Source organism: Euprymna scolopes, chromosome 31 (genome assembly GCF_053919585.1).
Source record: "Euprymna scolopes isolate OS-2025 chromosome 31, ASM5391958v1, whole genome shotgun sequence".
Lineage (NCBI taxonomy): Eukaryota > Metazoa > Mollusca > Cephalopoda > Sepiida > Sepiolidae > Euprymna > Euprymna scolopes.
This window is the reverse complement of record NC_136512.1, coordinates 67,526,567-67,543,265: the sequence shown is the minus strand read 5'-3', so window position 1 is coordinate 67,543,265 and position 16,699 is coordinate 67,526,567. Positions and strand designations below refer to the sequence as shown.

The following is a 16,699-nucleotide window of genomic DNA, read 5'->3' as shown; positions in this document are numbered from 1 at the left end:
TCCCCATAAAGGGGCACTGGGAATAAAAATTAAAATTGCTTCAGTCAAGAAGGACTTTTTCAATGACTGAGTACAGAATAGACTACATTGTGGAAGGTAAGACATTATCAAGAGGAGAATGACAATGTTTATTATCATTTGTATTTACTAGCGAAGGAGGGGGGGGACTTTGCACAATCATAAAATATGCTTAAATATGATATTTTAATTTGTTCAGATTTTGTATATATTATTATAGATTCATGATTTCAAAAGTATATAAAAAAAAAAAAGTATTTGAGTTCCATCAGCTAGGATCAAAGCCGAAAGCTGTAACATTCAAAGCTGGTGACGTTACCACTGTACCAACGTGACATGCATATGAACTGATTGAAAATTAAAAATAAACTAAGGTGAATGTACAAAACTTTTTCAATTTTAACCCATTTTTGACCCCTTAAAAACTATTTTAACTGGCTAAAGACTCGTAAAAGAATGGTCCATAAAAAATCCAATCATTTAAGGCCCCTAGCGCCACTCTGCTACTTTTAGTTTCGGAGGAGATAGTTTAAAAATATGGAGACAGACATATAGCCTTTTATATATTAGACTAGCAAGTTTTCACACAGGCCATCATGAAAGATTTCTCTCTGTCAACAACTTGCAGTGTTCCCTGGAGTCTAGCCGACAAGTCTCCCCAGATTTCTAGTACTCTCCACTTCTTTCTATAACCTTTGCAAATGAATTTGTGTGTGTGTTGGGGGGGTACCTTCCTTTCAGTTTTCCGGTTTTAGTTTTCTTGATTCCATGTGGTGTTCCTCTTATCTTTTTTGTTTTTCTTCTGTTGCAGTTTCTATATGGCCGGTTAGCATCTGTAGTTCATGTGTATTAGCCCCTGCATTCAAGGGTTTTCCTTAATATTTCAGCTGTTTTTATTGTTGTTATCCGTTCTATCTTCTCAGTCATCTCCCTGATTTCAATCTCTCCCATTCTTTATTTGAAGTTTTCCGGGATTTTTTCATCATCTTCCATATCCCTTTCAGCTCTCTGATCAGTTCCGTTTCTCTGTCCTCTTGATATTCATCTTGTGGTCTGCTGGAACAGCAAACTATATGATTTGGCTGGACTTTTCCTTCATGTTAACTATTGACATCTAGACATCTTGCTTGGATGTCTCATAGGATTTTGATTTTCGTTTTCAAATACTGCTGCTGGTTTGTGCTTGTACTATTTGTCTGGCTGTTCAAGCTGCAGTTGTTTGCATAATTCCCAATGTACTGCCTTCCATACTTGATCGTGTCTATTCTCATATTCTTTTTGGGGGCTAATTTACTGTATTTGTGTGTGATTTATTGTTCCGTCTCTTTGTCCTCAGTCTGCATTTGCTGTTTTCTTGTGTTTTGTCAATCTTTGCTTTGTAGTTGGTTCTAATCATGTTGTGCAGCTGTTATTAGCGATTCAGTTTCTGTTTAGGTTTTCTTTTCGTACCCATGTCCAAGTGTTTTCTTGAATCGTATCTTTTGTCATCCTAATGAATCATCTGTGTAACTGTTTCTCTTAACATTTTATTTTCTCGTCTTATCCCCCTCCCTTTCTTGTTTATTTTTTCAGTGTGTCTTACTACAGTAATTATCCTTTCTGCGTTATGTATTGTTCTAAGTTTTCTTGTGTGCGTCATTTACACAGTTTTATATACAAACCAGCCCTCTTTCTCTGCCTTTACTTTTCACATAGTTTTTTTTTTTTTTTTTCAAAGTGGTCACCAAATATCAAGACCCGGAGGCCACTCAAGGATAAGGTTAATGTGTGTACGGTAGTTATTATGAAAATAGCATAGTAACCGTTAACAGTGGAAATTTGGTATAATTAGATTATTTAAGAGGATGGTTCAATAAGAACTTGTTTACGTTGGACTTGAAGATCACCGTATTCTAGTAGGCTGGAAAGCAAACCAGTTCCACAAGTGGGCAGTTCTACTTCTAGATTATGAAGTTGATTTTGAACTCTGTCAAGGCAGGATAAGTTGCTCTGAGCAATTCCTGCCCATTTGTGGCAACAGTACTCCACCCAAGTTGGTCAGCATCATTCTTCAGTTGTAGTGCATTATGCATGATCATAAGTTTCCTGGTCAAGATGCCTCAGTTCTTCTTTGGTCCAACCTATAGTATTTTACTAGTGATATTGCTTATGTGTTTATACCTTTTTATTAGGTTTTTTACTATATAGTTTAACTTCTAGGAGTTTTCTTATTCTTATTTCCATTTTTCATTGTCTGTCTCATAATGAGGTTAGGCGTTTCATGAATGGCTACCAACTTTCCCTAATTCTTTCTATTTACTTGTTTCCCCCACTAGGGCAAAGTTAGAAGCATTAAAAAAGCAAACATTAGTAGTATCAATCCACTCAAAGAAACTTTGAATTGTAAAGATTTTTAGGTAAAAAAATAAAAATGGTAGTATTAATCCATTAAGTCCCAGGTTGTCTAAATTTGTTATTATTTTTAGTTTAAACTTTGTAAAATGATTAAAAATGGTTTAGAATGCACAAAAAAAAATGAAAGGAAAAAGTGGAATATTGAACACTGGGTTCATGTGATATATTTTCGAAATCAAGAGGCTATACATTCAAGATAAAATTTACACATTATTGTAAGGAGCAAAGCATTCACACAAAGAGTTACATTGCACTAATGGTAATATTGCAATGCTCATTTAAACAAGTACATACATCATCAAACAAATAGAATTTTAGCAAATTTCACAAGAATTTTTAACAGGGTTCCAAGAACTCTCAGAAGTTGATGAATACAATTGAATTTTATCCTTTCTTTAGAATAATTATGCAGTAAGTAGTACTATTATATATTATCTTTATGAATTTAAAAAAAAAAAATTATTTGATGCCCTATTTATAGAACAGTGAGGCCTAATAGGTTAATCCAGTCAGGATCAGCAGTGGTCCTCCTCTTGTATCAAGATGACTGAAAGATTCAAAGTTATTCAGTATTTTTTATAGTGATTCTGGTAATTGATTAGTTTGTTCTTTTCATCCCTGGCTATAAATATAATCGTCCAAATCTTTTTGATCATGCCTAACACAACCATGACAAAAATATTGCAACACACAGAATATCTATCCAGCTATTCTTGAAAGAATGATTGCTGCTGAACTACAAAATATGGGTTCTATTTGTACAGCATGTTATCACAAGATGTACGAAAGATTGAGGTGGGATTACTTTTCACTAAAACCGTTATCTTATTCACTTTGACTTAAAATATAGCTGTCACAATCCTGTCAGCAGTACACTTTTAGAAATCAATATGAAACCTTCTGCTACACTGGCTGTCTCTACCTCATGAGTAGAATATCTAGACTATCCTACTATAAATATATTTATAAAACTACCAGAGGAGGTAGTGATGATAGTGCCTTACCATATTTAGGTTTAAAATCACTTTGGACTGCTGATCCCAGTGCTTGGGATTTTAGCTTTCATCTTGAAAACAAGAATTGGAATCCTGTGAATTTGAGTAAAATCGTGTATAAGCTAATATAAATTACAGTTGGAAAGATAAAGATGGTTTGAATATCGTTTGTTTCGTTTTAAAACATTTCTCTGCTGATGTGCTCCACATTAAAACATTTCTCTGCTGATGTGCTCCACATTAAAACATTTCTCTGCTGATGTGCTCCACATTAAAACATTTCTCTGCTGATGTGCTCCACATTAAAACATTTCTCTGCTGATGTGCTCCACATTAAAACATTTCTCTGCTGATGTGCTCCACATTAAAACATTTCTCTGCTGATGTGCTCCACATTAAAACATTTTCTCTGCTGATGTGCTCCACATTAAAACATTTTCTCTGCTGATGTGCTCCACATTAAAACATTTTCTCTGCTGATGTGCTCCACATTAATGGTTGCATTTAACGTTTCCACCATAACCCACCGTCATTGTTGTATCTAGTTTTTAAAACAAAACAAGTAACATGTATGCTTATGTTTCTGGCAGCTAGTGGAAATGTTGCTTCAGCAGTGTCCAGTATGGTTCAGCTGTGCTTGAGATATGGATATGCCGTGTGGTCAATTTTCCTTTCACTGTTTTGCATTTGTGTTGAATCATTGTGTCGATTTAATATTTCATTTTACGATCATCTAACATGGCTCTTACCATTTTATATTTTTACCAAGTTAAAACCAGTTTTATAATGGCCACTTTTTTAAGTTTCAGAAACGGCCATTAAAATTTTTTAAATTTCTGCCATCATTGATCTTTCAGTGCTCATTACTACATGAAAAATGTATTTTGAGCCTTCATTTTTTTTTTTTTTTTTTTTTTTTTTTTTTTGTCCTGACAAAAGGAGGGTGGACCTGTAAATTCACCCTTGTCCGTTCGTCCGTCTGCACTTTTCTCAATAACTACGCCTTGGAATTTTTTTGAAATTTTGCACAAACATTAAACATGATGGGAGTAAAAAAAAGGTAACAGATTTTCCGGACCGCCCCCTCCCCCCATCATCCAGGGATGCCTTTCGGTTTAAAATGGCTAAAATTGACACTTTTGTGCTTATTAAAAAAAAATTGATGCCTTGGATTTTTATAAAACTTTCTGAAAAGTTGTAACTAACTGATTTCTATATAATTTTGTTTGTCTATAGTTTCTAATAACTCAGGGACTCTTTTAGGGTTAATAAAAACTCCATTTTTGGGATCATTTTACCATATTTGTTCAAAATTTTCTGTGTATGTTTATTTAGCAGTTTTGCATGGTGCTGAACTCAAATTTAAATATGTTAAGACCTTGGGGACTTTTAGAGCTAAATAGGGATAGGGGCCAAATGATGGACTTAGTCATTTCTTTTTTTTTTTTTTTTTTTGCAATGTGCAGAACTCAAATTTACATAAGGCCTAAAACTGCACCGTTTGTTCGTTTTCACCAGGATTTGACATTCCCTCCCGTTCTCATGACTCGAACATGCAGCCGGCTCAGTCATTTGCATATGGCTGCTATTGCTGTTAATCCAGCATCTGCGACTTTGTTGCATAATCCCTATTAATCTCTTACTGTGCATTGAATGGATACCATAATGCTTAATTCGTTGCACCTTATAGCAAAAGGTCTATATAAAATTTCTGCCAGATTGGTCCAGTAGTTTCCAAGAAAAAGTAGAACGAACAGATAGACAAGTCAGCACAAATCGAATGCAAACAACTTTGGATTTTCCAAATTGATTTCCAGCTTTGAAAGCATTATACCAGACCACCCACACACATCCTCTTTTTTAGGAGCCATATTTAAAAACATTTAAAAAATATGATTGAACTAATTAGATCAAATAGATGAAATGCCAATCCACCGTCTTCTAGATTTCTGCCTCTTCAAACGGATCTTATTCTATTAATTAATGAACAAGCAAGTAACGGATAAAATCAAACCTAATACTAGAAGTATATTTTGCAAAATAAAAATCAAAAGCCTCGGCTAGAGATGGTTTCGACTACTATTCTTCCCTCCTCTTTCTGCTGCCTTCTTTTCTTCAATCAAGACTATTGATCTTTCAACCTGATGCTCACATAAAAGGAATACCCACCCACCCACACACACATTGGCTCTCTTGAAATATGTGGCACCAACAGTCTGCTGATCACTCCCACACAGGCTTTTCATCAAAATATACCTTTTTTTTTTTTTCGTTTATGTAACTTTCTATCCTTTTTTCTTTCCAATTGTTCAATTTTTTTCAATGTTTTTTTTTTTTTTTTTTTTTTTTTTTTTTTACATTTTTCATTCTTCTTCACTTATATCCTTTCATTTCTTTCATTCTAATTTATTTATATTCTTTCATTCTAATTTATTTATATTCTTTCATTCTAATTTATTTATACTCTTTCATTCTCGTTCGTTTGGATTCCTTCGTTCTCATCTGTTTGGATTCCTTCACCCATCTGTTCTGTTTAAAGTCTTTCATATTAGCGGTTGTCTGAGCTGAAACAAGTAATTTTTTCAAACAAATTGTAGCTATATATATATATATATATATATATATATATATATATATAATTAATAACACCGTACAATAACAAATGAAAATTAGCTAGTCAGAAACAAATTTTTAGTTGTCATCTTGTCGGATTTTCAAAGTCAAATCCAAATATCATTTAAGCTAATTTTATATTTGTTGCGGTGTAAATACCTCCGACCTTATTGCTATTTTATTTTAAAATTTTTATTTAAAGGAGTTGACTTTCGTATTTAAACTTAATTTATAATGATTATCCATTGTTGACAAGCACAGCATTGAGACAGGTAGGTAACGATATTTTGTATTTAACAAGGGACCAAGTATTTAAGTCCATTACTATCCCGCCAGCTCAAAAAAATGGTAAACCTAACTTTCAATAAATAAAAAAAAAAATGGTTACCTATTTCTTTCAACATTTACTTGTCTAGAAATTGGTGATCATTGAAAATTAAATTTAAATTGGATAGAAAAAGAAAATAGAACTTCCGTCTGTGGAACACATTATCATGGGACTGTTTCCTTGCAGGTCGTCTTCAAATCCAATGTCAACATAAATCGTTCACTATACGTAATACAAACTTTGATTCCATTCATTTTTCAATACTTTAATAATACTCCTAATCATGTTACTGGCAATAACCCTTATCCTTGAGTGGATTTTGGTCTTGTAAATGCTGATATATTAAACAAATTCTTCTGTCCTTTTCTTTTTCTCTACTTTTTGTTATTTCTCCTTTTTTCTTTTCTCCTTTTTCGTTTTCTCTCTTTCCGGGTTACATTATTAGGAACTGTAATTCTACCTAAATGTATTATTTATCACTGCGATGACTTTTAAAGTTTCTAATGAAACCTGAATTTATGTAATTTTTATCTATCTCTTCCAGAATGTGGTGGACAATTACGGGAAATTTTGGCAATCTGCTTCCAATTGACTGGTCCAAATCTTACGCAAGACAACTGCATACAAGAGCCTTAAATCTTTCAGAAAAAAAAGTAAGTTCATTTCTCTACACTTTATTGTTACACTAAGCATGGGAACCTGGTGTTGCCCATGAGCAATAACTGGAACATTTTGGAAATTTATCACATCTATTTATGTTTAGCCATAATACTTTTTTAATGAGATGAATTTATTTTAAGAAAGCTTCTGAGAATGGGGGCATAATATGCAGAAATTTTTTGATTCTTTCTGAAGTGCAAAAGTTCTGACCTTCAAATGTTTCAATGAATTCGAATGCGAACTGAGAGGAAATGAAACTTACACAACCGAGTTGGAGCAAATTCATCCTGAAATCCGAATCCTCACAAAAAAAAAAAGTATTGCATGTGTAAAATCATATATTGATCCCTGACAATCACTGCCAAACCTAATATTCATGTCATGGTTTTCTTGTTCTCGTTCTGCCCATATTGTCTCAGTGATTGCCAAGGGTGCAAGCAATAGCTTACAAATATACAAAAAGCAATGCAAGCATCATAGGTATTGCCTCAAAATAATTATTTAAATAAGCTATGGTCTTTTGGTCAGAATTTGACTGGATACATTTTGGCTTGAAAGCAAAACTCAATTTTGATACTTTTAGATTTTTTTTTTTTTTTCTTAATTCTTTGGTCAGGATTGGATTTTTATTTTCATCTTTTTCTATAAATATAAAAGCGAAAATGTATGTATGTGTGTTCGCTTTTTCTGTGTGTCTACAAAAGGCTTCTTTCAGAGAAGCGGTCGGTCGGTTCACAATTTTTTAAAACTTTTTATATCACATATAAATCGTAATATCTCAGTTAACAACGAAGCTCGCTTGTCTATTTAATTTGCTCGATTTCAGGAAGATAAATATTCAATATTTGTCGCTCGCCGCATGTGGGTTAGTCTTTTTCCTATAACATCTTGGGGGTGGGAAAAAAAGCGTTCAGCAGTAAATGAATACTATCCCGCAGTCAAACTTGACCTCATTTACTCATTAAAACGGGCACCTGCTAAATCCAACTAATTAAATAAATTCAAACGCGTTTCCGTTAGCATCTCGCAGTGGGGCAATGGTTAACATCGCACTTTTTTTTCTTTTTTTTTTTTTTTTTCACGCTTTAATTTACAACTTTGCCTCAAGGGTTCGGGTTCGATCCTTATACTTACTTTTTTTTTTTTTAACCCCCCCAAACACCCGGGCAACGCCGGGTACCCCTCGCTAGTCTATTATATAAAGGAGAGTTGTCTGTGTGTTTGTGTGTCTACTAAAAACTTTCGTCAGCTTCATCAGACCAGGACGAAACCAGTTCCATCTGAAAGAGCAATCCCTTGGATGCATAATATGTGAAAATTAGAAAAAGATTAATTCTGTGGCGATTAACTGAACCATTTTTTCGAAAGTGGGTCACTTTTCGTGTTGCATTTTTCGCAAGTTACGCATGCATATCAAACTGAAACTATATTTTAAAATGTTATTTTGCAGCACCATGACGTCCTTAGCCGTCGTGGTTCAATCGGCAAAAAGCGTTTGCTAGTATCTTTTCCCTTTTCCGTTCTTTTATTTTTTAAAATTGTTGTGGGGGTATTGTGATAAAAGTGCTCAGTATCCTTAATATAGCACCTTGTCCAAACCGAACTTCATGTCCACCCAGGCAATGCTGGGTATCCATACTAGTCTTCTATTATACACACTGACAACTGCCCTTTATATATGTGCTTATATGTACAGCTAAAAGTCAAAAACTACAAAACAAACACTTACAAAGTTGGTATATTATTGATCAGCATTGCCCTGGATAATTAATATGTAAAAATTTAATAATTATTCATTTTTTGGGTGTCAACTGGGTTGGGTTTCGTTCAAGGAGGAGCGGGTAGCCATTTTTAGTGTTACCTTTTTTTCTTTTTTTTTTTTTTCTTTTATTAGGAAGTTACCACTTATCAAGGCCTGAAGGTGGGGGTCAAAACAACACTATGATGCCTGGTGGGGGTCAAAACAACGCTATGATGCCCAAGTGTTTTACCGATGTGCCTATGGTGGTTGGGACGTCACAACGGTCAAAATAATGCCTTTTAAGTGACATTATGAACGTGACGGTTGAATGACTTGCAAAAAATTTCAGGGGAGAAAACCGATCCTCCCTGTACAAAAGTTCCCAGTTGAGGGTGAAGGAATTAATTTTTTGGCCAATTTTTTGATATTTGGCATCCGAAGGGTCGAGCTTAAAAATGATCCTGATCTTGTGAAAATCCGTCGCCTCTGTTGAAAGTTTTTGCGAGACATACATTTAAACACAGGTGAAATTTATATTATAGACTAGTGGGGATTACCCGGCATTGCCCAGGTGTTTAGAGGTGTGTGTGTTGGGGGGGAGATCAAAAACAAAAACACTGGTGTTTGGAGGTGTAAAGAAAAAAAAGTTTTGGTAGGAAGGTAAGCTCGAACCCGAAGCGTTGACACGAAGGTGGAAAAGAAAAGGAAAAAAATGTGATATCTAACCCGTTCGGCCACGAGGAGAGAGGAAGTGAAAACTGTTTTAATTTAAGGCTTATAAAGTTGAGATGTGCAAATTTAATGATGAGGTCAAACATATTCAGCAGTTAAGTTTTGCTGCGAACCAGTTTTTCTTTCCCCAACTTTGGCTGTTTGTTTACCCAAGATAAAAAATGGGAGTGTCCATTTGAAAAGCAATTGTCCGAGATGACGGTTTTTGCCGCATTGATCAAAGCCAATTTGCTTTGTGGACGTCCCTGCCACGAATACCAGGGAACTGATGATGCGGATTCAGTTTTGTTTTTTTTATACTGAAAACTGAAACGAAGACGCGGCAATCGGAAAAAAACTCGAAAATAGCGCGTAAGACGTCGGGCAAATCAAAGATAGACACGACCTCCATTCGTAACTCGTAGATATTATAATTTAGACAGTATATAAATTTTTAAGGAGTGACCCAACCGAGCGCGCCTCCCCAAAAAAGCCTTTGCCAGACATACACAAAAAGTGCACACACACACACACACACACACACACACACACATTTTGCCATTTATATATATAGATTAACAGTTCCTATATTGTATTAAATTCTATGCTAGGTCTGCTTAGTAGTTAGTGGCTCAACATATGCATGGCTTCTTTGAGTCATCTTACTCTCCACTGTTCTTCCTATAATTTCTACTTTATTTTTTATGGCCCTGGGCAATGCTGGGTAATCCTGCTAATGCTAACTAAGACGAGCAAACAGACCATTGAAATTATATTCAAACTTAAAAACGTGGAGAGGAGAAAAAGTTTGAGATAATTATGTAAGAAATATGGGTGGGGGATAAGGTATTGAAGTGGATACTGAATGATGAACTGGGTGTGCTAAGTTCAAATCCAGTCGGTTGCACTTTCAATTATGGATGTTGGAAATCTTCAACAGAGAGGAATGGGCTGGGCAGAGAGGAAAGGGGAATAGGGGAGGGAAATGAGGAAAGATAGACTGATTGAGAAAGGGAGAGAGATAGAAGTGTTGATATAAACATGTTGCACACACTTCTTCACCTCTTTTGTCGCTGCAGACAACGTTGGATAATCTTGTTAGTTTATAATAAGTTCTCAAGGTTGAATAAAATTAAAGTCCTTTTTTATTTTTCTCATTTTGTCATGACTAGATGAGCGTCTTAAAGATTTGCTTCACTGTGAAATAATAATGATGTCCACCCCAACTACAGTCATGGAACCTAGTTTACGTGTATCTGTGACTGAAAGCCATTTAGCTGGATGTCTGTGAACGTAGATGAAACACACCTGTACTTACATGGAAAATATATTATTATATTGGATTTAAACATCACCTAGAGGGAGGTTGCTATTTCCACTAGGCAGAGATAATAACTGGAATCAAATCGGTGGTTGATGCAACCTATTTTAATGTTGGTGATGCGTTTGTATAATTACTGACCACAAAACTAATCATGTCCTGAAAGTCAAGCCTGTTCTTTTTTTTTTTTTAATTTTATTATTGGTTATAGTCGATCTTGTTAAGTGTTGACTTTTTCTTTTTCTTTTTTTTTTTTTTAATTTATTTCTCTTCTCGCCCTCTTTTCATTTTTCCACTCCCCTCCATTTCCATTTATCCCATTTTCTCTTTCATTTGTTTCCCTTTGTCCCCATTTCTCCCCATCCCGTTTTTTTCTCCTTTTTTTTTTCTTTTAATATATCTTCAACCTGTTTCCTTTTTTCTTTTCCTTTTTTGGTTTGTACGCTTTTCCTTTTTCCTCTCCCTTTTTCATTCCATCCACTTCATTTTCACTCTCTCCTTCTTTTTCATTTTTTCTCATTTCCCCTTTTTCATTTTTTTCGTGTTTCTTTCTCCGTTTTCTTTTTATCTGTTTTCTTTTTTGCCTTATTTTGCCTCTTTTTCTTTTTCTCGATTTTCTTTTCACCTTTTTTCTTTTCACCTTTTTTCTTTTCACCTTTTTTCTTTTCACCTTTTTTCTTTTCACCGTTTTTCTTTTCACCGTTTTTCTTTTCACCGTTTTCCTTTTTACCTTTTTTCTTTTTTTTTTTTTTACATAGGCATCACCACATTATCAAGGCCAAGAGGCCACTCGAGGATAAGGGTTAAAGAGTGTACAGTAGAAATTGGACAATATAGTAATCATTAGTAATGAAAATTTGGTAAATTTGATAACTTATATGGAACGGCTCATCAAGAACTTATTTACGTTAGACTTGAAGACAACCATATTGTAGTCAGCCGGAAAACTGAAGACAATTCCACAGGCGTGCAGTTCTAAGAAAGAAGCTTTGTTCATGGAATCTACGTTTAGGTTTAGGTACAGATAAAGAGTGGGGGGAATTATTGATAGTGTTTACAGCTAGACGAGTGTTTCTTGTGAAAGTTTGGCGAGGGGGGGGGGACCATAGATTGAAGCTCAGACGAACACTTTCCATGAAAATAACGATACATTAGAGACAAACTCGCAACATCTCTTCTGTGAGATAGAGGTTGCAAGGAAGAGAAAAGGACATCTCCTACGAGGCTATGAAGTCTATTTTTTTCACCTTTTTTCTTTTCACCGTTCTATTTTTCTTTTTACCTTATTTTTTGTATAAATTAAGGAAACCTTTTAATATTTAATAACCTGACATCAAATTAATCGATTAATTTATCCATTGTTTTCAATGCAACCAAATCAACAAAGTCTCCTCTTTCAAGCCTCTCATAATATTTTTTGTTATTAACCTGAGAAATCCAACAATAACCCTTATTCTCGAATGCTTTTGACCTTAAGTAGTGGCTAATTAATTTCCTGCATTGCTAAAGCCTTCATATACACCCATATTTGTTTACCCGTAATGCTTCATGCAAACTACCTTTCTCTTTATATATATATATATATATATATATATATATATATAATCGATTAATGTTGTTTTACTGATAAGAAGCAATTTACAATTGTCATTCTAATAAAATGTTTATGTATTAAAGTAATTTTTATATATTACGGGCATTTTTTAACAATAGCCAACAAAACAGAAAAGGGGTTAAAAAAATATAAATATGCAGCAAATAAATGTTACCAAAGACAAGTTACTCTTCTACCTACCTGGGTCCTGGATATGACCTTAAACTATATCCGATGGTGAGACCCCAGCTTGCGGGCTTTGGGGAGTGTGGAGCCAACCTTTAATTGCCATTGCTCCCAGGTCCACTCTTACCTGGAGTGGTAGTACCTGTTAGGGTCCTAACTCTGAGTTAAATAGAAACCGGCTTGAAAAAAATATATATTCTATTAAAAAATATTTCTTCCAAATAACTGGATTCAGCATTAAATAACCTGAAAAGGGTTGATATGCTGTAAAACAAAAACAACCAACCAATCTACCTCTCTGAAGAATTCTTTTTTTTTTATTTAACTTATTTTAAAGCGTTTAGTTACTATGAAACAAAAGTAGGGGTAAGAGTTAGAATGAGAAAAATGGCAGTTTCTTTACATCATCTTGGACCCTCGATAATCGCTCACAAATCGAAAATTAAACAACATACTAGTAGAATATTACATTTTCGCACGATTGGTGGCATTTATTATATGAATTTCTACTAGTATTTTGTTAAATTTACGTTTTTTGAGCGATTATCCTAACAAAACCATTTTTTTTTTTAATTTTTTTGTTTTTTTGTTGTTCTAACTCTAAAACTACTTCTGTTTCCAAGTAAATAAACGTTTTAAAATAAATTCAAATAAAAAAAAAAAAAACTTAACCAGTTAGCTAAGAGTAACTTATCGTGCCTTTGGTAACATTTATTTGTTTGTTTTACCTTTTTTTTGTTTTGTTGGTTATTGTTAAAAAAAAAAAAAAAAATTACAATTTCCAGAAATAATTTGCCGTGCCGAATATGAATATTTTTAGAAACCTCGGTTTAGTATGAAATGTGTGAATCAAAAAAAAAAAAAAAAAAAAAAAAACTCTGAAGTGTCACTAATTTATTTTTATTTATTTCTTATTTATTTATTTATTTCAGTCTTTAATCTTTTTTCCCCCAAAAAACTGGTTTTTAATCTATTTTACTTTCCATGAACACACATCTGAGATCTGGTATCCTACAAATTACCACCACGGCTCCTGTTTGTATCCGAGAAAATGTCTTCTGCGGTTCTTTCTCGGCTGCTGCTGCTACATCACCATTGATTCTGTTTTGCAGGCAACTCTCAGTATGACCTGGTATCTTCCCCTCCATCCCACCCCAGCTCCGTCTGTATTTACTACTTGATGCTAGACTCTTAACAAGTTGTAGTCGCTACCCGCATAGTGATGGTTTGTTTCTCAGGAATAACTTTGCTTTCAGATGAAGCCGCTATTAAGGCTGCCGCTACAATAAAAATAAATAAATAAATAAATAAAAAACGACTGGCCGGTATAAGCTATGAATAATGCACTTTTGTTCATACGTTGGTGAGATAGACGCATTGCTCATAATTTTTTTTTTTTTTTCTAATTATATCTTGAACTGGCGCTTTCTTCGGAATAAAAACGAAAATCGAAATATTCAGTTAAAACCAATAGCTACGTAATTGTCACGTCAAAATTAGTAAAATATCCCAAATTTATGAAAAACAATAAAGTAGGAATTTAGTTATTAATGCAAATAATTTCCGATACTCAGAATAGTTCGCATGGTAGGGGTGGTAACTGCAGTCTGTCTTGTTAATAATAACGGCGAATCAATGAATCGTGGAAGTAAATGTTTTATGTAATAATGCAGTAATATGTTACTAATTTCGACGTGATAATTTCATTGTTTTTAGTTGAATGGGCATAAAAATTAAGTAGATAACATTCGTTTTTAACTGAAATTAAATTTTTCGATTTCCATTCTAAAGAAGCACCCTTGAACCTTAATACGATTAATGAACAGTTACTTAATTCAGATTAATACACACGTTGGCCATCATATTATTAAGATGAATAATTTTTATTAGTTAGTTGGTTAAGTAATAAAAAAAAGGATATTAATTTTAAGTTCATAAAGCAAACTTTATGAACTTTGTATTAAAGAGACAGTAAATATAGTAATTTCAAATGAAAACACAATGTTGTGAAACGAGCTGAATTTGAGCCTGGCACACCCAAGTTTTCGGTCAGTGTCATTAACCACTTAGCCACTAAGAATATTAATGTGTAGATATTGGTAAGACTATTTTGCTTGGCTTTAATATGCAAAGGTGTTGGTAAGAGTACCTCACTAGTAGTTCATTCCTCTGAATTCATTGGTTCATTTAAATGGTGTTCTGCCTGGTACAGGCATTGACGTCTGTCTGTCTGTCTGTCTCTCTCTCTCTCTCTCTCTCTCTCTCTCTCTCTCTCTCTCTCTCTCAGCATTCATGAATTCATTGTTGCTCATCACTTTTGATGTTGTCTAGGTGTTCAGACTGTCCACTTGTGTTTCTCACTGCCATCATCTGCTTCTTCTATTGTCAAACTAGTCTGTTATATTATTGGATTAGTTTGGAATTATTTTGAAGATGAGTAAATTGTATAATTTTTTTATTTAATTATTTGGACTATTATCCTCATATTCTAGTTGTTGTTTTCACAACGTTTCGGCCGATTATTCCTCTGGCCTTCATCAGGTTAACCTGGAATCGTAGTGGTTCCGATCCCACCCAAAGCCGGTCAGAGGATAAGTTGACCAAACTGTGGTGAGATGACAACAGCTATTGAAGGTAGCAATTGCTGTGGATGTAATTGGAGGATTCAACATTTCTATCTCATGGCAGTTAACCTGGCGAAGGCCAGAGGAATAATTGGCCAAAGCGTTGTGAAAACAACAACTAGAAGATGTGGATCATAATCCAAATAATTAAATAAAAAATTATACAATTTACTCATCTCAAAAATAATTCCAAACTAATTCAATAATATAACAATCAGTACGGACCCAACAATCAGAAGAACAATTGGATTTATAAGACCAAAAAATCCAACCTTGATTAACCTTTGAGGCTCGTTATGCAGTGGATAGAGATGCAGAATATCTACCCGTCTCGGTTAACCTGACAAAGGCCTGAGGAATAATTATAATTGTCCGAAACGTTGTTAAAATACCTAGAAAATGAGGATAATAGTCCAAGTAATCCTAATCCGCTTTTTCTGTAGACATGGCCCATGAATCTTATCTGTCTTTTTCCTACTGTTCTTATCAGAGACCTTTCTGTGTTTGCCATTTCTAGTACCTCTTGATTTGTTTTCTTTTCTGTCTGGGATATCTTCAAAATTCTGCTCGGTTGTGTCTGGCCTCCTCCTCACGCTGTTGGTGATTGTCCAATACTCACAACTGCATAAGAGAGCAGACCTTGCATCTGTGGCTATCATCTTAATAACGAAACCTAATTGAAAAAAAATGGGATAGCTATATCGACACAAATAATGCCGCTTCAGTAAATTTAATCTCTAGTTTTACTTGTATGCATTGAAATGGTTGTTTGACAGAAAAATGAATAAGAATTTAGATAAGATTTTCCACTAGTTCGTATTAATTTCCCACGGGGGGGGGAATATGACACAAGGTCAAGAAAGTGGGGGTTTTTAAAAGCCATCATTTTAGAAGAGCACTGTAGCCTACAAAAAAAAAAAAAAAAAAGAATCCTAAGCAGCCCGATTGGCATTAACAGTAGGGACACCCTGAGTAATTAGCAATAAACTAACCCCTTCTCAAAAGGGTGAAAAGGTAAATCTTATGAGGATGTTTTTCTTAAAAATATACAGGCCTATAACTGAGTGCACAGAACAAGCTACCTCAATGATGGCCTTGATAGAAAAATGAGGATTTAGATTTAAAAAAAAAAAAAAAAAAGTACAGAATAGTTAACACTTAAGAATTAGTTTTAAAAAAATCGTAAATACCACTTGATTAATATTCATTGGAATAAATCTGAAAAAAAAATTATTATTTAACTATAATTATCAAGTGTACAGCACAATCACGTTGACACACCGGTTCTCGCCAGATCACCGAAGTTAAGCAATGTTGAGCCTGGCCAGTACCAGATGGGTGACCATTTGGGAAGGCTACGCGCTGTATGTACCTTCTGGAAAGGTTGGGCATGGGGCCAGCACCCTCACCCTGTAAAAAGAACTCGCTACAAAAACATCTACAAAAAAAAAGTTGTAGATAGCCTATGCCTCTCCAGGGGCTCAAGACCTTTTAAGAATACTTAAGGATGGGCA

General features: G+C 34.3%; 1 protein-coding gene across 3 annotated transcripts in view; it reads left to right on the top strand.

Annotated features, from left to right (window-relative positions):
* The window catches only part of LOC145255792 (fasciculation and elongation protein zeta-2-like), a 157,748-nt gene that overhangs the window by 94,474 nt on the left and 46,575 nt on the right, over positions 1-16,699 (top strand). For all 3 annotated transcript variants that reach the window (XM_080114475.1, XM_080114476.1, XM_080114477.1), the window contains exon 3: positions 6,893-7,001. In XM_080114475.1, coding sequence (XP_079970601.1) covers positions 6,893-7,001 — 109 coding nt within the window. The remainder of the gene's footprint in view (positions 1-6,892; positions 7,002-16,699) is intronic.